This window comes from Cupressus sempervirens, chromosome 3 (genome assembly GCF_028749045.1).
Source record: "Cupressus sempervirens isolate cs-2001-9-10 chromosome 3, ASM2874904v1, whole genome shotgun sequence".
Lineage (NCBI taxonomy): Eukaryota > Viridiplantae > Streptophyta > Pinopsida > Cupressales > Cupressaceae > Cupressus > Cupressus sempervirens.
The window spans coordinates 730,799,582-730,825,879 of NC_143120.1; the positions used below are offsets into that span (position 1 = coordinate 730,799,582).

General features: G+C 35.2%; 1 protein-coding gene across 1 annotated transcript in view; it reads left to right on the forward strand.

Annotated features, from left to right (window-relative positions):
* The window catches only part of LOC149568847 (FAD/NAD(P)-binding oxidoreductase family protein), a 239,680-nt gene extending 229,969 nt beyond the window's left edge, over nt 1–9,711 (forward strand). The window contains exon 9 of the mRNA XM_089821724.1: nt 9,250–9,711. Within this exon, the coding sequence (XP_089677850.1) occupies nt 9,250–9,564 (315 nt within the window). The 3' untranslated portion in view covers nt 9,565–9,711. The remainder of the gene's footprint in view (nt 1–9,249) is intronic.
* The last annotated feature ends 16,587 nt before the right edge of the window (nt 9,712–26,298 follow it).

A 26,298-nucleotide genomic window follows, 5' to 3' on the forward strand; every position in this document is an offset into this window, starting at 1 on the left:
GTTTAATAGTTATGATGGTGGTGTAGTCAAAGTTGGTAACAATGCCTGTCCTATTAAGGGAAAATGATCTATTAAACTTGATGGTAAAAGTAACACTGAGGATGTATTTTTTGTTGATGATATAAAACATAACTTGTTGAGTGTTGGACAACTTGTTGATAAGGGCCGTCATCTGCAATTCATTGAGAAGACATGTACAATCAAGGACAAGTATGGGAAACTGATTGGTACAGGTACAAGAACAAGAGGTATTTTTTTCAGCCGAATCCTACCAAGATAAGTTTCTTATCTGCAAAAGTGAATGACAATTGGTTATGGTATAGAAGATTTTGTTATATACTTTTTGAGAATATTGTGAAGTTGAGTAACTCTAATGCTATATGAGATCTACAAAAGATTGTGAAACCTTCTAACATGATGTACATGGAATGTGTGATGGCTAGATAGAAAAACTCATTTCCTAGCAAGATATTCACTACTTTAGAGAAGTTGGAGATTGTTCATACAGATTTGTGCGGTCCTACAAAGACAAGAACTTTCTATGGTGAATGACACTTCATTCTTTTCATTGATAATTATACAGGAATGATGTGGGTTGCATTTTTAAGAGAGAAATCAAAAGCTTTTGACAAGTTTAAGATATTCAAGGCTAAAGTTGAGAATGAATTTGGTATGAGAACCAAATGTTTAATATCTGATAGAGGAGAATTTATATCAAATCAGTTTAACACTTTTTGTGAAGACAATGGAATTCGTAGGTATGTTTCAATTCCTAAGACTCCACAACTATAATGCTTTTGTTTGGAGGTCTAGGATGGTGTTCCAAGGGGAGTATGGTGAGGGTCGGATGGAGAAGAAACGAGTGTACGAAGATAGCTTGCAAGCCGTATGAATAGCAGCTAGACGGGGACAAGATATACTTGCACCAAGGACTAAATAATGAAATGTGTGATGTCGAATCTCAATGCCAAATCATGTAAATAGGATGTTCACTGAACCTACATAAATATGCCAGCAAGAGGGACCAATCATAGATATATTCTGTGTATGACCGAACTTATATTAGCAGAGGAAGATGGTGCTCCGATTCGCTAGATCTGAGCAAAATAATACAAAAAACAGAATAGGGTGAGGGTTGAATCCCATTGAAACTAGAATAGCCAAATAGGGAAGATCTTCCACTTCCAAAATGGAAAACAATACAAAACTCCAATAAGAATTCACAATACAATAAAATAATCCAAATCGCACACCTACAACAACTAACTTGGCAGACATGTATACCCCGTTAGAGGAGAACTCCTCACGGAGAAACAATGTGTCGACACATAACACGACAAACACCTATGCCTACAAAAAACTAAAGATGGGTCGGAGATATACATAAATCAATCGAGACCCCAAAAAAAAGTTATAAGTTTATTTTTGTTTAAAGACGGGAATGTTACAATCCTCACATCCCAAAAATTGCTTGCCCTCAAGTATTTACAAATCCTATTCTAGGAGACCTCCTGTGATCAACTTTTTAAATTTGGAATCAAGCACCAAGTAGATCATATCACCATAGTAAATGATATGATAGCATCAATCACCTTGTACCATCATCCTGTGTATAGCCATCCATCAATTGACATGCAAAAGTGTTTTTGAAGTACTTCACCAATAGATGAGCTCACCAATCATTCAAAGAATGGGGTACAATGTTGACTGTCATGTTTTTACTTGCTTCCACATTGTCGAAGTTAGATTTAGTGATCATATTTTGTTTAAAAATCACCCCCATCCTCTTGATTGTGACTTCCCTTGGTCCTTTATTTGATATTCCTCTTAGCAACACCTTCTTCCAATCTGTCTCGAACGAAAAGCTTATCCTCTTGAAGCTTTGGGTATACTGATCAAGGGTCTATATGTAGTGGATGCTCAATATGGTATCAGTGTCAACTAGATGTATGACAAAGAAATCATCTGTCAAGGTATAGTTTCCCATGGTAATGCTGAGTTTTGCAATCATGTGAGTGCAAGGTAACAAGGTCTCTTCGGCAACCTTAACCCCAAATCCTCCATGCTCTTTTGCATGCAAGGCCTAACTAGCGACCAATGATGAATTGATGAAATTGAGTGTGGTGCCACTATCGATCATGATTGTGACTCGTTCTTTGTGAAGTGTGTCACAAACCTTGAAGATACTTCTTCCAGCCATTGTAGTTAGGGTAGAAATGGAACCCCATTTCGTATGAGTGCATTAATTCTCTCTACGTAGTTAATTTCTTCACTTGTTATTCTAGATACTTGACCTTCCTCATCATTGGAAAACACCTTAATGTAATGAATCTTCCCCTTCCCAAGATAGTAGTGACTTGGTCCCCATGGCTCCTTGCAAGTGAAACAAGGCTTTCTCCTTCGGAGCTCTTGTTGAGAGACTTCATCCCATGGAGGCCTTTTTTGAATTGGCTCCTTGTCTTTGTCTTTTTGCGGGGGAGGTGTTGGAGTAGCTATGTGGGTTTTAAAGAAAGATACGACCATGTCACACACCTTCTTAATAGCTTCATTGAGTGTGCGCAGGTTGAACCCTTTGATCTAACCCCTCAACGGTTCCCTCAGCCCATCCATGAATAACATTATCTGATGTCTCCCAGAAATGTCCATGACTAGTACTAATAGCCTTTGGAACTCTATGATGTAATTGTCTACAGTACCTATTTATCTTAGTTGCGCCAGATCTTTGAAGTTTAGTTCAAGATCCTTCCCATTGAAATGGTCGATGAGTTTCTCAGTGAACTCAGCGTAAGAGGTCACTTAGTCGTGGCTGAGAGTGACCAATCCATGGTGCCACCATTCCTATGCCACTCCTTCCAAATAGAGTGTTGCGAACTTGATTGCTTCCTCTTCAGGCATCAGGTTGAGCTAAAAATAGGTGTTTGCCTTTAGAATCCATACCTCTACAGTGATGGCTCCAGATCCATCAAATGGTGATAAGTTTACTTTCCGTTCTTTCTCTGGAGATCATCGTTAAAATAACCATGATTTCCCTCGCTTGAATATCTCATTCTTAGATCAATAGTCTTTGTAGGATATATCACCTTCTATATTCGCGTTCCTCTAATCTTCTTGAAGTTGTTCTTTCATTTCCTAGAAAGTGGGCTGGCTTTCTTTGCATGGTGCTTCCATCTTTGGAAGGAAGATTGGTATTGAAGCTCGAGAATGTGAGGATTGAGGGTTTTTCCTTGTAATAGAGTTGTCGCTCTGTCACTCTGCCCATTTTATTCTCCCATTGCCTTTCCCTCGACTAATGTTTGTAATGTTTCCTGCATAAGCCTTTGGGTTTTGTTGATCTACATATGGTTTTTGTTGAGCTCTCTTAATAGATTCATGAGTTTTGTCATAGGATGCTATGGGTCCCCCATTTTACCAACAAAGTGATCTTCCCTTCTCCTTCGGGTATAAACTTGCGTTCACTTCCACAGGTTGGTAGAATCATTGGCTCTCATAACACTATAATGTTCTTGTACAAAGGGGCAGGGTGACATACCGAGGGGAGGATGACGATGGCCGAATGGAGAATAAACAAGTGTACAGAGATAACTTGTAAGCCGCATGAATAGCAGCTAGATAGGGGGAAGATATACTTACGCCAAGGACTGAATAATGAAATGTGTGATGTCGAATCTCAGTGCCAAATCATGTCAATAGGATATTCACCAAACACACAAAAATATACCAACAATAGAGACCAATCATAGATTTAGGCAATGTATCCCCAAACTTATATTAGCAGACAAAGATGGTGCTCTGATTTGCTAGATCCGAGCAAAGTAATATAGAAAACAAAATAGGGTGAGGGTTGAATCCCACTGAAATTAGAATAACCAAATAGGGAAGATCTTCCATTTCCAAAATGGCGAACAACACAAAACTTCAACAGGATTTTGCAGTTAATAAAATAATCTAAATCGCCCACCTACAACAACTAACCTGACAAACATATATACCCTGTTAGAGGAAAACTCCCAAGGGAGAAACACCGTGTTGACACATGCTAGGACAAACACCTATGCCTATGAAAAACTAAAGATGGGCCCGAGATATACATAAATTAATCAGGACCCCAAACAAAAGCTATTGTTTTAGTTTTATTTAATGACGGGGATATTACAACAATAGAATGAAATAGTAGAAAGAAGGAATAGAACAATGAGCGAAGCAGCTAGAATGATGTTGCTAGTAGGCAATGTAACACGTCTGTTGGAGAGAAGCGGTTGCTACTGCAATATACACTATGAACAAAGTTCATATCAGACAAGGAAATGGTAAGACACCTTATGAGTTATGGTTTGGTCATCCACCTACTGTAAAATACTTCAATTTTTTTGGATGTAAGTGTTACATTGAGAGAGAATATGACATAGGGAAGTTTGACCCTAGGAGTGATGAAGGTATCTTTCTTGGCTATTCTGCTAAAAGCGCGACATGGAGATGTTACAATAAGAGATTAAGGAATATTGTTCAAAGTGCAAATTTAAGAGTTGATGAAAGATTTGAGGTGCAAGCAAGGATACTTGATTATGATTCAAATGACAATTCAAAACAGGCTAGTACAAGTCAGACTAGTGTTTAATCAGAATACAAAACATGAACAATTCTTTGGATTGGATAATAAAATACATGTACAAATTGATGAAGAACATGAACCTAGAGAAGAGCAAAGGACACCAAAATATGTTGCAAGGAATCATCTTGAAGATTAGATCATTGGTAATGAAAGCAAATGAGTGATGGCAAGAGGTAAGGTAAGGGATTAAATTTGTTTGATTTCACAAGTTGGACCTAAAACTACTGATGAGGCATGCAAAGATTAATTTTGGGTAAGTGCAATGAAAGAGGAACTTGATTAGATAGAGAAGAATAAGACATGGGAATTGGTTCCCAGACCTAAAGCTAAGAATATCAATGGTACAAAATGGGTATTTAGGAACAAGATGAATAAACAAGGAAACGGTGTAAGAAACAAAATAAGATTAGTATGCAAAGGATATTCACAACAAAAAGGTATAGGTTTTGCAGAAACTTTTGCCCTTATAAGATTAGTATGCAAAGGATATTCACAACAAAAAGGTATAGGTTTTGCAGAAACTTTTTCCCTTGTTGCAAGATTAGAAGCTATTAGAATGTTTTTTGGCATATGCATCTAACAAGAATTTCGGTATAATAGATGGACGCGAAGTTTGTTTTCTTGAATGGAAAACTTGAGGAAGAGGGATATATTGAGCAACTTGATGATTTTCCACTAATTGAAGACAAAGACATGGTGTACAAACTGAAGAAAGCATTATATGGGCTAAAGCAAGCACCTAGAGCCTAGTATACAAGGTTAGATAAACATTTACTGAGTTTGGGTTTCAAGAAAGGAAATGCAGACAATAATATGTACTTAAGGACAAATTTAGATGGTTTGTTGCTTATTGTTGTATTTGTTGATGACATTATTTTTGGAGGCATTGACAAAGCTAGTGAGAAGTTTTCTAGTGAAATGAAAAATGAATTTGAGATGTGTATGATTGGAGAAGTGAAATATTTTATGAGATCTCAAATGGACAACATAGAGATGACATTTTTATATACCAGACAATCTTAAGGATTTATTATCAAGATTTGGTTTGGAAAATTATAAACCTTTTGGAACACCTATGGTGATTGGATGCAAATTGTCAAACAAAGATGAGTCTCCTAGTGCTATGCAAACTAGATGCAGATCTATGATTGGAGGGTTGCAATATTTGACACATACAAGGCCTGATATAGAAAATACAGTTATAATAGTTGCGAGATTTCAAGCAGATCCTAAAGAGACACATCTTGTAGCAGTAAAAAGAAAATTTAGATTTTTGAAGGGAACATTAAATGCCAGCTTGTGGTATGATAGATCTAATGATTTCACATTGTGTTCATATACTGGTGATGATTGCGCAGGTAATGTTGATGATAGAAAAAGCACAAGTGGTGGTGCATTCTTTCTTGGTGGAAGATTAGTTTCTTGGCTAATCAAGAAACAAGATTGTATTTCACAATCCACAACAGAGGTAGAATATGTTGCAGTAGAAATTATTGTAATCAGATCATGTGGATGAAACAAATTTTGAAGGACATTGATGTTGAATATTTAGAACTTACAATTATGCATTGTGATAACACAAATATAGTAAGTATGCCAAAGCATCTAGTTTCACATTCAAAGACTAAACACATTGCTATAAAATACATTTTCTGTGAGAAAAAGTCACAGAGAGAGAAAGAAGACTGAAATATGTAGGTACTAAGGACTGAATACTTGATATATCCACTAAATCATTGGCTAAGGACACTTTTGAGTATCTCAAAGACATGCTTTGGGTAATGTCCCCACCTGATATAGAGTAAATGATGTAGCACTGCATCAATCCAATACAATTAGAACACCATTCTTACACCTAGATGCGATGGTTGGTACTACTCATCAGTGGGAGTGGTCACGTTGGGTAGAACTATTCAAAGTTCTTATTATTGTTTTTTTGACATAACAACGTTTGTTGGCATTTGGTTGGAGATTGGCTTGATCCAATGTAGGTACTTTGATGAGGATGTTCATCAAAGGGGTAGCACTTCAGATTGATATTTGACATTTTGACACCTTTTCCATTGATCTCAAAGGGGGAGAAAACAGTGGAAACCTTAAGAAGAGTCTATTGATGACAAAGGGGGGTTTTAAATACTGTATATATTGGGGATATTGAGAAAATTGTATTACGATGAGAGATTGTTAGGGAAGCTATAAATGTTGAGGATATTTAGAAAATTGTTTTGGATTGATGGTTTTTCATTATATGTTGCCATCAATAACAAAGGGGGAGATTGCTAGGAATACAGGTCTGGTTGGTACTTGAATATGCTTGTGTTGTATTGATGACAGATTTTGTCATTGATGACAACATATGTTTGTGAATTCATGTTAGACAAAGATTTTTTACATCAAAGAGTTTATTGGACAACAAAGTTGGCACATAATGTGTTAAGCTATGCGAGCTTAGGATTATGTTCACTGATGAGTCTAAATGCTACATTTATGTTTTCTTATGTTTTTGTTTAGTATTGACTGACATACAATTCATTTGGCGAAGATTGGTAGGAGACAAATTCGTAGGAAATATTGTCAGAGACAGATGTTGGGAAATTAGCTATATCTTATCAACGAGATGGAGTTAAGCTTAACGAGCTTGGATTGTGGTTATAGGCATGTTAACAAAGCTACATTTATGTTAGCAAGTCTTAGGGATCATTTTGGAGAGGTTGCGGAAGTGAAACGTGCAATATGTTTTATTGGCAATTCACTGTGTTGGTATAACATGTTGATTCTTATTGAAGATTGTGTTAATTGTATTGTAATGTATGGAAACCTTATTATAATATTTGTAATGATGCTTAAGAAGGTGTGTATGCCTTATTGGGATCCTAAGTAATTAATTATACACCGAGGAAGCTTTAACAAGCCGACCTAATTAGTTATTTGGACAGGGTATAAAGGAAAGATATCTTCCTTGGTTAGAAGATATCACATGTACAATGTTTTGTGTATGTGGTCAAAGGATGTGAGCTTGATTGCTTGATAATCAAAGTAGAATAGGTTTGGTCATTGTATTGAGCTTCAAAGAAATTGTATTGGCAATTGAGTTGCAATATTGGTCAGTTCAATATACTAGAGGCTTACTCTTCATTGTCGCTGAAGCAATTTGGACATAGGGTCTGGGTGTCTTCCTATTAACCGTTAATAGGGTTAGAACCTTTTAACAATGGTTCAAGGTCTCCTAAGAGGGATCTGCCCTTTAACAGGGAGTGTTGTACTGATTGCATTGTATTTGGCTCCTAATGGGGTCACATCCTTTCACAAAGAACTTATATATTAGTACACTATCTTGTGGGTGCCATCCCCATTGGGGTTTTCCCTCTGATCAAAGGTTTCCCTAGTCAACAATGTCATTGTGCACGGTTTATCTCTTGTTATGCTTCATTGTTTTGATTATTGAAGTTGGATATAATAAGTTGGATTTAAGTATCCCTCTCAGTTGTATGTGTGGACTTTACTTTCTAACCGGCTTTGTATGTGTGGACTTTACTTTTTAACAAGCTTTCGTCCCCTAATCTTGTTATGGAAAACCAAGAGGGTTTTTATTTTTTACATCTTCAACACTATGGGGTTTTAGTTTATATCCTTAAATGCTTCAATCTCCAATAAGGAAGGAGTAATGAAATGATAAAGTCGGATACTTTAATGTGAGTCTTGACCTCCCTTTTATAGCCACCTACATTGGGCCCTCTATTTGATTTTGGTTTTGATTTAATTTATTTTTCCTTCCAAGTATATAAAAGTACTTTTAAGATTACATCCAAATGCACATTCTGAAACAAGTGTTCAAAACACTAATTTAAAATTACATAGGACTTATAACAATATTTAGTTATCTTTTTCAGAATTTAAACTTATTGGACCCAACTTAAAATATTATTAATTCTTTTGATTCTGAAACGGAAACATGACATATAAGTAGTGCCTTATGAATTGGTGAAGTGAAGGTGCTTTGGAAATGTCCCAATGATCTTATAGAAGGAAGTGGCCATCTAGTTGATGTTGAAGACCAAATGCATTGATTGAGATCAGGATCTGCTTTTTAGAGAACTGTACTATGATCTACTTATTTTTGGTTATTCTTCACTACAACTGGTGCCTTTCGAATTGGCAGAAGTAAAGTGGTTGGAATATTTCCTAAGGATTTCTTGCAGAAAGCCTTTTGGATGTTGTTGGAAACTAAATGTGTTGATTGAGATCAGGATCTGCATGCGTGTGTTTTCCAGAATACAAGTAGTGCCTGACAAATTGACAGAATTCTCAGATTTTGTGTCCTAAACAATTTTCATGCAAAAGGCTATCGACTGTCTTTGGCATTACATGTCAGCTAACATCTTGATTCACACAAAGGTCTAGCTTAATATTATTTCTGTATTACAAGTGCCACCGAAACAAGTTATAAATATTCTTATCTAGTTTCATTGCAATTGAATACTGTTTTATGGTTTGAGATTATATTTTTGGTCTTTCAAGACTTATATCCTGAAATATTACATGTCAAGTGTTGTGACAAAATCACACAGTATGCAAATTGCACTGAAAGTTCAAGGTGTTTGTATACTTCTTTGTGAATATTCTTGTAAAATGCAATGCAGGTAATGTGGAAAGCTGTTGAACGAGCGTTAGGACCAGGGTTTTCTCGAGATAAATGTGAGGTCAAGTTGGTTGGCACACCATTGACACACTCCCGTTTTCTTCGTAGAAATAGGGGTACATATGGGCCTGCAATTCGTGCAGGTCAAGAATCATTCCCTGGGCCAGGGACACCTATTCCACAGCTTTACTGTTGTGGTGATTCAACATTTCCAGGCATTGGGGTTCCTGCAGTAGCAGCAAGTGGTACCATTGTTGCTAATTCTTTGGTTTCTGTTAGAGAGCACACTAGGCTTCTAGATGCCATTGGAATTTGATGAAAGGGGCCTGTCATTCTGTAGTTTAAACATTCCTAAATTATTTTGTTCAATTTTGTAGTTATTTCTGAAATCTGTTCTATTCACTCTTCTAAAATTTATTGTACAGAAAAACAATCATATATATGTATCACAAGCCTTTTGTAATTTTACTTGTGAAATCATTCCTGATTTTTTTGTTTACCATTATTGTCATTCTCAAATTTGTTCTTTTCACCCTTTTAAGTTAATTGTACAGAAAAATAATTATATATATGTAACACAAGCTTATCTTTTAGAGGGCTATTCTTAAGGGGTGGGCCAGAGAAGTAATATTGTGCCAAAAAAAAAACCTGATTAATCGTGAATCCTCGAACCAGCAAACATTTTCTCTGAAAAAATCCTGACTAGCAAAAACAAAAAATAAATCATTGACTCATCATTTAACTAATTTGAATGATTTCGTTGCATTCAAAATGCATTAAAATCATGTTAAAATCCATAAAAAATGGAAAGAAAATGTGAAAAAAAAATCATTGCCAAAATGAAATTGTCGAATCACTCAGAAATAGAACAGATTAAATTTCTGAGACTCTTCCTAAATGTTTCAAAAACTTAATCTGGGCTGGGTTGAGCAATTACCATTTCAGGAGGATACTATATGAAATATATAATATCAAAAGCCTTCTTTGCAGTAGATAAATAAAAGCTAACAATCCACCATAGTGAAAAGAAAATGTTTGAGAATTCTATAATGAATGGCCCTGTCTAATAGCCTTCTGCACTACTGCTTAAAACTGGGGTATTTAAAGTACAGTGACACAACTTGTATTTGTAGATTATGATAAGCACATGTAAAGTGGGTTTATAATTTATATGAATGGTTTATAACTACTTTAAAAGCATGGGCAAACATAGAAAACATAAAATTTTGATCATTAGTGGTTCCTCCTATTTGAGGAAAAAACATTGAAAGAATATAACATATTTGCAATTATTAAAAATGTTGCTTCCTTTTAAAGAGCCAAGCTATGGAATTCAACTCACCGTTGTAGCTGTAGTTGCAATAAGACTAGTGGATATAATTATAAAGCTAAGCTATATTTTTCTATATGACTTTAATGGGCACATTTCTACTAATTCATATTATGCATAGAAATGTTGTAAATTTATTACAATGAATAAAAATGTCGCTTCCTTTTAAAGAGCCAAGCTATGGAATTTGACTCACCGTTGTAGCCGTAGTTGCAATAGGACTAATGGATATAATTATAAAGCTAAGCTATATATTTCTTTATAACTTTAATGGACACATTTCTACTAATTCATTTATGCATATTAAACGTTGTAAATTTAAAAGTTGAGAGCATATGAAAGTCTTGCATAAAAAAGCTGATTGATTAGCATGCACTAATTAAAAAACACGTTCCACAATGTCTATAAATCCAAATGATTGGGCACATACAAGTGTGCTAGGGGAAAAGGTGGAGGATTTTCAGTATTGTGCACAATCCACTAAGAATAATTATGTTAGGATTGAGGAACACTAGGGGGGTGGGGGAAAGGGAGAGGGCTAGGGGAGGCATGTGGGCAGCTAGTAAGTCAGTGTTTTGAACTTTTCAAATGCTTAAAACAGATTGCATAACCATAAAATACTAGCAATAAGAAATAAATTGTCAAACCACGAAGTAAACATCCAAGATTTAATGACATCATGATTTTAGTGTGGAAACCTAGTTAACGGGAAAACCACGATGGGGATGAAACTTGCATATATTACTTTGTAGAAGTAATTAACCTTGTTAAAGGTTTTAGTACAAAAGGTGTGAGTACATAACCATTCAAGCTTACAACCAAGAGCACATTGTTCGAACACAAAATGAGTGAGCTACAACTCGACCAATTACAAAGAAAGAGATACAACCCTAAGTTGGACAACAATAAATAAAAGAACTAAATTGTAGCATCGCCTTATGCTTTAACAAGTCCTTGTAATTCCAATTTGAACAACTTAACCATATAAATCTTCCTTTTCACATAAATATGTCAACAACACATCACCAAGTTTGCTCTCCATGTCGCTTCTCAAATGAATCACAAAATTGATCTCTGTTACCTGATCTCAAAATTTATTTTAGACAACTCCAAAACGTGGATAATGTGTACAACATATCATAATTCACTGCTCAAATCTTTATACTAACCTTAGCCTAAAATGTATATGTTGTAGTAAGGTTGACTCAACCATAATCATTCATCAAAACAATTAGAATATCAATTTGCTAGGAACATTGATTGATTTAACAAAATTATGTCTTTGCATAAATTGATGTCTATTATCTTGATACTCATATCATTATATCTGCCCCAAAATTCATCATCAAAACCATATGAGCATAGGAATGAATGCATGATAACTTATTTAATTATCTAGTAATTGTTGTGGTGTCCACAACACACGCCCCATTCCTCACTAGGAATGGGACCCCCTACTTTTTTTGACCCCTGGACTCGTAGTTCGGGAGTCAGGAGAAGAAAATTTGGTTAGAAGTTAGAATTTTAGAATAAAAAAGTCAAAAAGTGGAAAAAAAAAAAAAAAATAAAAAAGAAAAAAGTTTAAAAAAAAAAAAAAATTCTCATGGAGGCACCGCACCTTATAAAATGGAGGTGCGCGCGCAAGCCCCCTCCATGGCGGCGTTGCGCGTGCCTCTCATAGGGGCGCCGCGCGCCAGCCCCTCAAGGAGGCGCATTGTGTGCACCCCTCATGGAGGCGCACCACGCGCGAGCCCTCCATGACAGCGCTGCGCCCCCCCCCCCCCCCCCCCCCAATGGAGGCGCGCTGCGCCACACGCCTCATGAATGGTGTGGCGCGTGCCCCCTTAGTGTGTGCACCCAAATAAATGAAATAGAAGGTCCAAAATTTATCTTTTAGAGGTGTTTGTCTTAATTATGCATTGTCGACTCTATGGACTAATGTTTGCTTCTTTTTGTAGATAAAAATGGCATCGTCAACTTGTCGGGGTCATAACTTTTGACTCGGGCTTCGAAATTCAGAACCACTTACACCGTTGGAAAGAACTAAAGATCTAAGTTCAATCCATAAAATAGTGAGCCTTCAGTGTGCACCCATTTAAAAACGCCTAGAAAAATTAGCGAAAAAATATGAAAAAAGTTTCAAACATTTGATCATCTGGATCACTTGGTTTTTCTCCGGGAAGGATAGGGTAGTTGTAGAGAAGACATAGGTCGAAGATATAGAGGTTGGACACATGAAGCAGAACAGGTTCCTCATCTTATGCAACTATTAATGACAAGATTCAACACAAGTGCCTTGGGATTTTAGATTGAAGAAGCAGGAGTGCAAGTTTATGAAAGTGATTGGTTATAAAGAGGGTGTAAATCATCAAAAAAGGGCAAAGAATGTATACAAAAAATGATCTAAAACTTCATTTGAGCAAAACTTAGAAACCGTTTTCAAAATTGAGAACTTTGATTTTTTGGCGAATTGAGCTTTCGAGATCCGTAGCTCCATAGCTTCGCAAGTACACAGGTCCACATTTTTGAGCTTCGTAGCTCCGCATTTTTTAGCTCCATAGCTTCGCAATTCAGAGGTGCACTGACAGTTGACTGCTAGTTCCAAAAATAGCACTTTCCGTGCATTGGGAGCACATTCTGATGGCAAGTTTAACTTCGACACATGCCTAGTGAAGGGGCAACTTCTATTTTTGGTGTCTCCATGCACTTCTACTTCGACTGACGGCTTCCTCCTACTTTCTCTCTCATGCTTTCATTGTTTTTGACATGTAAAGGGCTTATGCATCCAATTAATGAATAAAATATGAATGGAGTCCCTCTAAGCACCAGTTAGATTATCAGTTTGTATATATTTAATTTGTTTTAAATGTTTTAAAAGCATTTTATTGCATCAAGATATCTCTCTCTCAACATGAATTGAGGAGACGATTTTTTATAAATACCTCATTGTAAAATGTAACAATGGCCGCCGTTATTATGCAATAAATTATGCTTTTGGTGCTAGCATTCGGAGTGTAGTTATTCTTGCCTGAATGTGTCATTGTTTTGTGGATTTTATTCATGAGATTGTGATTGAGCCAAAGGTTTATTGCGTTGTTTCCGGTTGTGCGATCTTTTAGTTTTGGTGTTTGCTACAGATATATGAATTCCGTTGACATAATGAGCTTGAGAAGAGATCACCCGATTGTGTCTACATAGCTTTTTGTCTCGCATGAGCGCACTTTCCGTGGCCTTGCGATTTGATGAAGAGTGAAACATCATTCGATTTGTTAAAGATTCTCATCGACGATTGCATCAGTGGATTCTAGGATGCGCTACTTCTGTTTTCATTGGTTTCCTACCAATTTCTTCGAACGTTTAACTCGCAACGTTTTGTACTTTGTAGCTTATGTCCATTTAGGAATTTCAATTTCAAGTTATTTGATTTCATTTTAGTTGTTTTCAATTTCGTTATTTTCTTTGCTATCCCCCTGTTAGAACAGGACCTCATAGTAGCTGCATTATTAGAGTTGCATTCATTGAAAAAATATAGAAAATACAAAAATATTGTTCTTTTGGTGTGATATTTTGAGACAGCGAACAGATTTTACTTCAATTCCAAGATAAGAGAGTTTTTAGAACTAGCAAAGGCCTCCTTGTGAACACTCACATTTATCTTCTACTGAGCGGATTTTGGTACATCGCAAGACAAACACTAAACCTTGGAGTGGATCCTTAAAAAGATTTGCTTTTCAAGAGAGGAATTACACTATGGATTCCTGTTGTTGACCTCGTGCAAAATGAACGCCCAACAGTAATGCACAATGAAAGACCCCAAGGTCTATTCACATCGATCCAAAGACTAGACTAATATATTGCCTTGTATACAAGTGACCTTCGATATTTTAAAAATTGATAGATGGCCAATATAATATAATGTAGTTTCCATTAATGACAACATACAAAGTGTTTCTAATACTGTCTCTTGCCAACAATCTCCCCCTTTGACATTGGTGGAAGCACTAAGTGAAAATGATTACGTGTCAAACAAAATGCCAAACCCCAAAAATTATATTAAAAAAATGGTAACTACCCTTGTGTTCAATATCTCATTTGTCAGACATAATTCTTGCCTTTTGACATCAATGTCAAAGGCATGGATCACAACAAAAATTTGCCTACAAAAACCATTTAACTTTGCATATATACAAGTATACCATTTCATACTAGCATAAAATTTAGAATGTATGAATAGTTGCTCTTAAGACCAACACACTGTGCATCCCAAGTCTTTCTCATACTTTCAACTTTTTGGATCCATCCACATAGCATATGCTGGTTTATTATCCCCATGCAGGTTCAGTGGATTCAAATGATCATACATTTTCTCACGTTCTTCTAAACCTCTTTGCAAGATATCAATCTTTGGTACAATTAGGTTCCTCATTGAACCTTCCCTTCATTCTTCTTCTTTGCTTCAAGGGTTTTGATTTTATCATTTTTTTTTCACTCTTATAGCTTCACGACTAGAAGTAAGTTTCTTCAATGAATCAAACTGCTTTGCAATATTAGACAATCGTGTTTCACACTCCTGAATAATCTTGTCTATGTTAACAACATGAATTGGATAATTTATGCACAATTTGTAGGCTTTACTCCCCAAAGAGATAACTTCTCTCCACTAATTAACTCTCACATCCAAAGATGTCTTGTGTTTTTCAATTAAAAACCATAAATGACTAAAACAACTAGTTACAAACTCTTCACATTTACCATAGTTGCTTACTTGAAAGTATCAAAGTCATTGCCAAAAGCATCCAACAATCCTTAAAGTTCACTGGGTGGATCTTCATTAGGTTTGGGTTTATGCACTGGAACAATCTTACTCAAAACATTTACATTTCTAGAAAAGAGTCTATTGCCTTCTCATTATATCTCATTAAAGGTTCTCTCGCCTTAGCATGATCCATAGTAGAAAGCTTCATGACGATCTTCATCAAGTGTATCTAGCTCAATTAGACCTTGAACTTTTATTTTAGTGATTTGCTTCTCAATGTCTAAGTCTCCATTGTCATTTTTGCATCAATTGTGTCATCCCTCACCGACATCAATTTGCATATCTGCTTGATCTTCCTCCACTCTAATCGTTGTTATTCACTTAAAAGTATCTCAACCTCTACAACTTTCTCAATATCGATTTCAATCAATTCATAATTTGTATTCCCTTTCTCGTTCATTATATCTCTTATCTCTTCCTTTGACATAACAAACTTGTATATTTGTACTCTAAGAATACCACTACCATCATCTTCTGCAATATTCAATGAAATAGGAACTCTTGATATAAATAAATTAGGTTCTCTCGCCATGAAATGAAACCCTATGTCAATCTTATTAGTTATTGCCTTATGTTCCTTTGATGGTGGCATCTCAAACCAATTTTGTATTAGAATTTTGTTAATTGCTTCATTTGTTTCCTCAATTATCTCATCAATCTTCTTACACAAGCATATTTATCCATTTCTTTGTCGACAACTTCTTGGCTTCCTCAAGAAGTAGTTTCAACTCCTTAAATATAATCATAAACATTTTGTGAGTACCTCTCTTATCTTCCTGTCCTCCCCAAGTGAAATCATTTTCCTTTTTAAATTTTGGAAAAAAGATCATCAAGGATGTCCCCTTTGATCTCTACAAGGGTCATGTTGAAATTATTTAGGTATTGAATAGTATCTTTCTCTAATATACTTTGTTTAGCTTCATCAAAAGTATGATAATCTTTTTTAATTGGACAAAAATACCATGCTTAACTAATTTATCCAATACATTATCAATTAGTTAATGAAACCTAGCAGATGAACTTTGGTCTTTGTTGCTCAATACCTTTGCTACTTTAGTGCCCTATGCCCTTAGCTTATTCTTTGAATCATCACACTTAGTAGATGTATCGTCATCATCATCCTTTTTTGTCTACTCCAGACCTCTACTCTTCTCCTTACCTCTCCTCTTTAGTGGATCATACTTGATATTAGCTATGACTGGTCTAGGCTTAGTAACCTTAGATGTAGATGATCCAACAACAATCTTTACTATTTTCTTCTTCTTAGATTGGCTAGCAATTGTTTTAAGCATATTCCTAGCAGCTCTAAAGATGAATGGAGTGTAAGGTGGAGGTGAGTTATCCTCCTCAATGTTAATAGGCCTCCCCTTCTCTCTTCCTTCATGCATTATCATTTTTTTTTCTTTTTGCATCAATTTCAACCACACACTGATTTGCATAGTTGTCTACAATATCTCTTGGAATTCTTTGTCTGAAATGCATCTTCTTCTAAAAGACTTTAAAGAATCCCCATAATTCTTTTGTTACTCCTTGCTTTTGCTTCTAGTACATTCTTGTGATCTATAGTGCAAAAGTTGTACCCTTGTTCCATGGAACATTACCATATCCTAGAAAGAAATTCATGAAACTAAAGAATATGTGCATAATCAATGAACCATATTTGAATATTTGAGTCTTATCTTTCTCAATCTTCATCAAGTTCTCCATTAGCTTTTCTCTCAAAATCTCACAAATGTCAATCTTTACATTTTCCTGCAACATTATGTATGCATTGAATATAATGGTGGCTGAAATTGGGTTCATCTTCTTGTTGCTATAGACTTTATACCCAAAAGCATTGAAAATTTTTAATTAGACCACTTAATGTTATCAATAATCATCACCCTCTTGCCCCAATAAGATTTAGTAAATTTTGTTACTAAATCCTTCTTAGTACTCCTCAACACAAACACTTCACCCCTTGCATTGAATCTTGTTAGTGCCTCTTAAAACTTCTTTGGTGATTTTGCAAGGTTTGTCTCCAAATTAGAAGAATTGATTATGTATTCTAGTAAGAACAATTCTTATCCACTCTGGTTCTTACAAGATCTGAAATTTTGGGATATGCACAAGCTTAAATTCATCCTTTAGTTTCTCATTATCACAGAGTTCTATAATACTTGTAGATTTCTGCATCTCCTAGTTCTTCCAACTTGTAATGAATGTATGCTCTAATATCCTCAATGTATAAAACTCTATAAGGAACATGTGAAAATGTTGCATCAAGATCATCTTTGGTATATTCATGTGGATATTTCTTGAATTTGTAGCTTTTCCTTTCCTTAACATCTATAACCATAGGTGTATCCCATGTCTATTGATCAAATTATCAAGATATGAATCGATAAATACCTCTCTAGATGGGGTTAGGATTTACGCAAAAAATCTTTGCAATGCACTTGATCTCAACTAAAATCCTCTTCTAATTTTTTGAAATCTCATTCACTCTGTAGCAAGGTGTCAAATGATGACATAAAATGCCCTTTATTTCATCATTCACTTCAAAAATTTACTTTGCAATAAATGTTGCTAAACCCTAGCCCATAAAGTTGCTTCACTAGTAATGTAAATTTCGGCTGTGATCCTCGAAATTGATATGCAATCTACGGATGTTCTCAAGGTAGATTCCATATTAGATTCTTCTTTGCTATTGATCTCTTCCATTGATCTTACAAATTCAGGGGTTAGGCTAAATTTAACTTTGAAAACTTTCCCTTAGGTCCATGACCTAATCAATTAGATAAAGAGATTTATAGATGAGAAGGAGGCACAATTTTCACTATAGAATCAATATGTTCTTTCCTTACCATGTCTTACTTATTTCCTTTCTAACTCCATCAACATCAATTCCTTTACTCTTATTATTAATTTTCACATTGTTTCTTTCAACCAATCCATTCCTTCTTGCTCCAACACTATTATATCTACAATTTCTATTTGTAACATATCACATTTGGATTTCCATACCTCTAATTTGCTTGGTTTGATCTTAGTATGCATTCCCTTACTATATGACCAAAGTTGTTTCATTTGAAACTAGTATTTTCTCTATTTATATGTTAAAAAGGTGAGTTTTTGGTATTGTTTTTGCATTGATTTTCCTTATAACCAACCTTGTTTTAAGTAAAACATATTCTTGTGAATCTTTTCCCATTAGATTGACTTGTAGGCATCTCCTTAAGTTTCTCATTCCGATTTCTATTCTCCTAAGTAGATTTCAAACATTTTCCATTTTCATAACTTGATTCATGTGTGTCTCCAATTGATCTTTGTCTTTCCAACTTCTCATCAAGCTTTACTAAACTGGTTTGAATCTTTATTTCATTAGACACAATACAGTCACTTTTTAGCATCTCATTCACTCTTTCAAGTTTTTGCTTATTATGATTGGTCTCAATTAAATCAAGTTCCATGTGAAAGATTATTTTACATCATTCATTAGATTTCTCCTTCAAGGATCTTTCAAGATTTACTTAATTACTTTTTCTATCTTCAATCTCTTTGGATATCCTTAGGACTATGATCTCCATTTCATGCTTCATACCGTCTCTTTCCCCCACAAGTTTCCCATACTAATTAGACTTATCTTTGGGTGAATCACCATTGCCTCCTTTTACATCTATTTGATCAATAAGTTCCTTTCTCTTGAATTTGGATTTGTTCAGCTGATCTTTGAGAGTTTGTATGAAGCCATCAACTTCCTTAAGCTTTTATTTCAACTCCATATTCTATGCATTTGAATTGCTAACATCCTCAAGAGCAATCAAAAGTTGTTTATTGAACACTATAACCTAGTTCACCTAGTAGGAAATTCCTCAAGTAGTTAGAATTTCTTTGAGGCACAAAGCTTTGATACCAATTGTTAGGATTGAGAAACAATGAGATGGGGATAGGGGAGAATTAATATTAGGAACTTTTCAAATACTTTAAACTGATTGCATAACCATAAAATTCTAGCAATAAGAAATAAACTACCAAACCACAAAGTAAATATCCAAGAAATCATAGTACCTTGGTGAAAGTGTGTAAACCCAGTTATGGGAAAAACCATAGTAGGAATAAAACTGAGAAATATTATTCTACAAAAGTAGTTAACCCTATTAAAACTTTTATTACAAAAGGGGCGAATGCATAAGTTTGTAGGGTCATGGCATAGAGCACATTGCCCAAATACCAAATGAGTGGCCACAACCCAACTGATTACAAAGATAGGGCTATAACCCTAAGATGGACTACAATCTAAAAAATAAACTAAATAGTAGCAGCACCTTATGCTTGAATAGTTCCCCTATAATTGCAATCTAATAAGCCTAACCAAAAAAGTTTCCTTTTTGCATAAACAACATATCATCAAGTTTAGTCTGCACATCACTTCTCAAATCAATCTCTTATACCTTCTCTCAAAACTTATTTAAGTCTTCTCCAAAATGTGGATAACATGTAGAACATATCGTAATTCACTTCTCAAATCGTTATGCTAACATTAATCAAAAGTGTATATGGTATAGTGAGGTTGACTCAACCGTAATCAATCATCATTGACCAAAATGATCAAATGATTGATCTAATAAGACTTTGTTTTTGCATAAATAATTCTCTTTCAACCTGATACTTAGATCACTATATCTTCTTGAAACTTCATCATAAAAATCAATGATCATATTAATGTATGCATTATAACCTATTTGATCATCCTATAACTACACAATGAATAACTTTCCAAAATCTTTCATGCCGATCGAAAAATTAGCCCAATATACTGCATAGTATACTCATACTTAGGTAAGCTCTACAAGTTACCTTCGGTAACTTCAAAATCTAATAGGTGGCCAAGATAATACAATGTATTTTCCATTAATGACAAAATACTCTACTATGCGTCACTCAAGTCTCTCGTCATTCTCATATCTCAATATCAACTTTAGATAAACAGATGCAAAGATGTCAGCATGTCTGCCTAGATCTATCTATCCTTTGACCTTGTGACATTGGGTGGATGGTATCCTCAAAGATATTGTTAGGTCCTTCAGGACCTTCACAAAGATCCTCCATTCTATCTTTGTCATTGCAATCAAGCCATATTCTACCATTAGTATATTTCTCTATCTCAAAGTTCCAAGCTACATCTTTAATTTACTCATAGCCTCTTACCTTGACCTCCCTCTAGGTGTTATGCATCTCTCTCTCTGATGATGAGGGTAGGGGAATGGAATGACTAATATCTCCATGTATTTTTGTCTTGGTTGTGGGAGTGGCATATCACTCTATGAGTGTGACTGTCATGCTCAAAGTGGTCTTACAAGAACAAAAAATATTGCCTCCCCATCCATGGCATGGTCTGCTAGGGGCATCTCCTATGCTCTCTCCTTTTCTCTCTCTCATGTCATCTCCTCTACTAGGGTCCGTTGTCTCTCATATCCTCTCCTCTTCAACTTGGGGATCTCCTCATCTATAGTCTCATCCTCTAGTTGATCCTCATCCTCCATCTCCTCATCCTCGCTCGCACCCTCATCCTCCTCTTTGTTAGTTCTTCTCTAAGCTTTGTAGAATGGACTAGGATCACCTACAAAATAGTTTATTGAGAAGAAGGACATCACTCCCTCTGTGGTCTAGTAGTGGATGTACTTGAGCATGCAACCATCATACTCTTCTCCTACCACTAGGACATCTTATCCCTCCTCTATATCACTAGGGACGGTATCGACTATTGTAGGCCTACATCTATCTCTATGTCTCTGTATTTATCTAGTAGGATGCATATTCTATGGCAGCGAACTCAAGGCATCCTGTTATATAATAAACTATCTCAATACTTGATCATAGTATTAGGGCATGTTTACATGCTTTTGTCATCCCTCTAGGACCCTCCTCCTATGTAAGTATCTCATCTGGTATGCTATCTCAGGCTTGTCCACTATATGAATGTATGGTCTCCATACTATCTCATCTCCTCACATACAATCAAATATCACTCTCTAATACAATGTGTCTCTGAACTGCCATATCTTTGCTAGGGGATAAGCACACATTCTCTAAATTCTCTGCTCCAATACTATTGTAACTTGTGCTAGTCTAGTACATGTGAAGTGCTCAAATAATCACACCTATAAGAGTGTACACACTCTCAAGCTGTCTCTTTGATATTGGGTAAATTTTCTCAATTTTGAATATAGAGTTGCTACCATACTCCTCCCCCCATGTAATCACTTCTAGCTTTGTCTCAACTACTCATTTCAAATGTGTAAGGGTGTTACAAAAATTGTCCCCTTGCTATTTGGGGTCACAATGAATGTTATTACACAGTATAACCATCATCTAATCAATGGAGCAAGACCCATTATGATGTAGTGAAGATTGACGTGGTCTACCCTAGATCTCATCTATGATTGGTGCCGTACACAATACTTGTCAGCTACATAGATCTCCTCTACCTCTCTCCTTGCATGTGGCCTTACTAGAAGCCCTTTGATAGGAAGATGGAGTATCTTGTACACATCCTCTGAGGTCACTATAGTCTCTCTAGTTGTAAAATGGAATGTACATGTATCCTCAATCCACCTTTATATCAAGGAAAGAATCACGCCTTGATGGAATTTCATGTAAGTTAAATGACCTATCTAATATAGTCCCACATCTCTCAGTAATTGGATTTCTTCCCCACTCATATCCTGTATGCACTCATGAACAAAATGCATTGCCTATGACATGGGATGCTCTCATAGAGATACTTGCTCCTGCAAATTAAATCAAGTCATATATTAGTACCATCATCTGTAATATGTAGGAGATCCTAATCAAACTAGATAGGATCAACTTTCTTGACCAGGGCCAACTTCCCTAATCAAGGTAAACTATTTTTTATTAGGGTTGACTTTCTTGAGCAGGTTTGACTTCCATGAGTAGGGTTGACTTTCTTGGTCAAGGTTGACTTTTTGGTCAAGGTTGACATCTTCCTAAACTTGAAAATTAGATTCCTAGGTACATATTCAACATCCATGAAAATATCTCAAATATAATGCAATAAATGTCAAAAATACATAAATCATGACAAAATACACTCAATACTAGCACTCACCTTAGGGAGTGGCTCACCATCATGAGCTCTCTTAGTACCTCCATTTGTGTCATCTCCAACATCTTCAAGACTTATCTTCAACTTCTCCAATCTAAAATGGTAACGAATGAATTGTAAGAATTCCTCTTTATAAAGTTCTTTTGAAGGAAAATTACAATTACAATTAGGGTTTTCCTTTCTATGCATTTAGATTATGCATTCAATCTTTTTGTCATAACTTGAGCTATGTAACTCTAATCTCTTTTCGTTACAAGTGTTGGAATCATGATTTAGTTACCTTCTTTTAAAGATGTTTAAGTGATATTTTGATACCTAACTTATTAGTTTTGAAGGTGTTTTTCATCATTTTGCATAACTGGTTTATAAGGATAGCTATATCACCATGTTTCACTTTCCCTAAAAGAGCAAGTTGGAACTAGGAGCCATACATGCACCTACAAACCTCACATGATCATTCTTCGTAATCCCTAGGTCATTTTGGATTTCTCACTGATGTGTGTTCTACTAGGTGCGGGTACTAACACTTTCTTGTAGGATCTCAACATTGTGGACTTTGCTATATCCACTTTCCTTAAATAAAAGTTCTCTTTACTTTAGCTTGCATATTCACATGGTGTCATATCCAACTAAAGTGGGGGATAAATGTACCATCTTAAATTAGAAGCACTTTAAGACTGTTTAAAACCTATTTAAAGCAATTTAATGACAAATTTTGCATCTAGGATGCATTTGCATATCTCCCTTATACCTCTCTTAAATAGGATCTAGTTAGGACCTAATAGGCCTTCCTTGGACTTTAGAGGTGTGAAATTAGATTCAAGATCAAACACTTTGTATTAGGGTCATATTTCTTCCTTGTTGAGAAAAGTCACCTCTGCTATGAAAACTTGATTCTATCATAAGGACAAATTATGTTCAAGTTTCAAAGATTTAGTAGTTTTAGGCCTAGATCCATCTCTATTCATCGACGAGAGTAGTGCAACATGCAAAAATTTAGATCTAATCATTTGACTTCCTCTTCAAGATAAGTACTTTATTTTCTTTTACCAATTCAACAATTTACACTTTTCTTTATATTTCTTGTTCATAGGTTTAGGCATTATCTATTTAGATCTCAAGGATATAGTGCATTCTTTTAATTGTCTTCATAACTATAAGCTTTTGGTTTGGGTTAGTGCTCCACTATCATTTGGATTGCATTGACCTACTAAGATTTAACATCGTTAAGGATTGGTTAGAAATAATCCTTCTCCTTGATCATAAACTCTTGAGGTGTTAGGCTATGATGAACTTAGGTTTTATTTCATTGATTTACATTTCTCCCTACACACATACTTAACCAATCAAACCCTTAGTTTTTCCCAGACATTTTGGGTGACAAATCCTTTAAGGCATGAACTTGGTGAGAGTTGATTGATGAGGTAAGGAACACCACTTGGAGAAAGGACTTGGATAAGTGATTAAGTGGTTGTCATAGGTATCTAAATTTATTAAATGGCATGATTAGATTGCCCCCACTTTGGAAAACATATTAATCTCAACAAAGATGTGCATGAATCAAGGAAAATTTGAATAAAACTTTGGAATTTCAACTGGGAAAGGAAAGTATAAATAAAAAATCACAAGATTTTGGCAAAATGCTTAGAAAAATTTTAAGGCATAATTGAAAAGAGCCCAAGAAATCTTGGATTCCTGACCGCCTTGGGACTCCTTGCCCAAGAAAGGCCATATTTTTGGCCTTATTGGGGCAACTTTCCTAGAAATCTATCTATTTTTCCCCTAACCTTTGGTTTAAATAAGAATGGTGTTTGGTGGTATTTAAGTTTTCCATGATGGGAAATCAAAATGTAAATTCATTTTGAAGTAAGTGTAAATTTAGAATTTTGAGCATTTGATAAAAAATATGATCTAATTTTAAAGCATCTTAATAAACAACTGTAGTTTCAATCAAATAATAAATCAACACTCAACTAAATTTCAAAAGGTTGATTTTGTAGGAGCCAGAGAGATGGAAATAATGCACCCATATTGTGGTGCATGGATCCCAAGAAGACCTCAAATTTCACTTAAAATTTGGGCTCATGCCTAATCACTTACTAATTTTCCTAGCCTTTAGAGAGAAAATAGGAGGAATTAGAAATATTTTACTTTGATGTGATGAAATCAAAGAAAAGTAAGAATATAAATGTATTTCAATTACTTGGAAATTTATTTGGAATCATATTTTTCTAAGATTAAGAGAATCCTTATTTTTCACTCAAGCATTAATGTCAAACCCAAAGACAAGTAAATTTTCACCTAGAATTGAGTGAGAGGCCAAGCAAGGGCTAAATTCTACTCAAATCAAGTTGATGAAACCAAGGATATGCACATTTTTCCAAGAACTTAAATTGGCATCCAAGAACATGTTAAAATTCAGTTAGATTGTGGGGCTCGAGCCCAAATAACTACTAAATTTTGCTTGCAATTTGGGGCTTTCAGCCTAAGGAAACTATTATTTCTTTCTAACTTCTTTGGCTTGATTTGAATAGTTAACAAAGGGATTTGATTCCCACTGAATTGCAAACAATAAAATCTAAGTAATGTATGTTAGAAAGTAAAGTCCACCAAGATAACTAGTAGGGTTGAATCAATTATGTAATTAGAAAAAATCACAATATTTTTATTGATTATGAGACATGTAAGTAGTAGATGGAACAACCATAGAAAGATAACCACACACAATAAGACCGTATATGTTAACTAGGGAAACCCTTTATCAGAGGGAAAACTCTGGTGGGAATGATGCCCACAAGATGATGTACAAATATAAAAGTTCCTTGTGAAAGGATAGACTTTGTTAAGAGCCAATGAAATACAATCAGTACATATGAGTCCCTATTAGGAGACTTTGGAACCTTGTTAGTTGATTCCAACCCCATTAGAATTTTAAAGGAGGACAATTAAAATCACTTTCCAAATAGCCTCAAAATATTTTTCTCTAGGCAATCTTCCAGATAAGCATATCTAAGATCTTTGAAGTGAATAAACACAAATCCTTTGCCAATACTATTCCTTTGAAGCTTATAAAACATCCTCAACATCAATCTCTACTCTAACCTTAGCGGAATTCACATCCAAGTTTGCATAACCAAACATCACAATGCATACTACCGCATATGATGGTTTACCACAAGGAAATGATCTTTCCTTTATACCAAGTCCTAATAAGTTATTGAGTTGGCCTTGAACCTTTCTCAATTCACAATGTTAAACATAGGACATCAATACAAATGCATGTTACATCACAATTTACCACTTCTTATAAAAATTTTGTTATAAGTCGGCCTCCTAATAAGAAATCCAATGAATAGACTTCATAAGTTGACTCAAATTGAATATCAGATTTTTCAATATAGAACATAACGTCTTTAACATGTCTCTAATCTTTCTTTAAGATCCCTCAACTATATTACATCTCAGTTAAAATATATAATCAATTTACCAGTAACCATTTTCTGGAAACACTCTCTAAAAGCTATTTCCATAAAACATCACATAACTTTGTCATAAATTCTTATTTTCTTACAAGAAATTAGCCTTAGCAACTACAAGCATCTCTGAATATCTAGTTAAGTGTGCAAAACACAACTAATAATTCTCTAACCATGTTGAATGCATCGCTCTCTACAACTCTGAAAATCTTTACAGAATAACACATATGGTGACATCAATGACAGACCCTGTCATGAGTGCAACATTTAATCTATGAATCATATCTCCAACAATGCTATTACACTCCCCCACATAA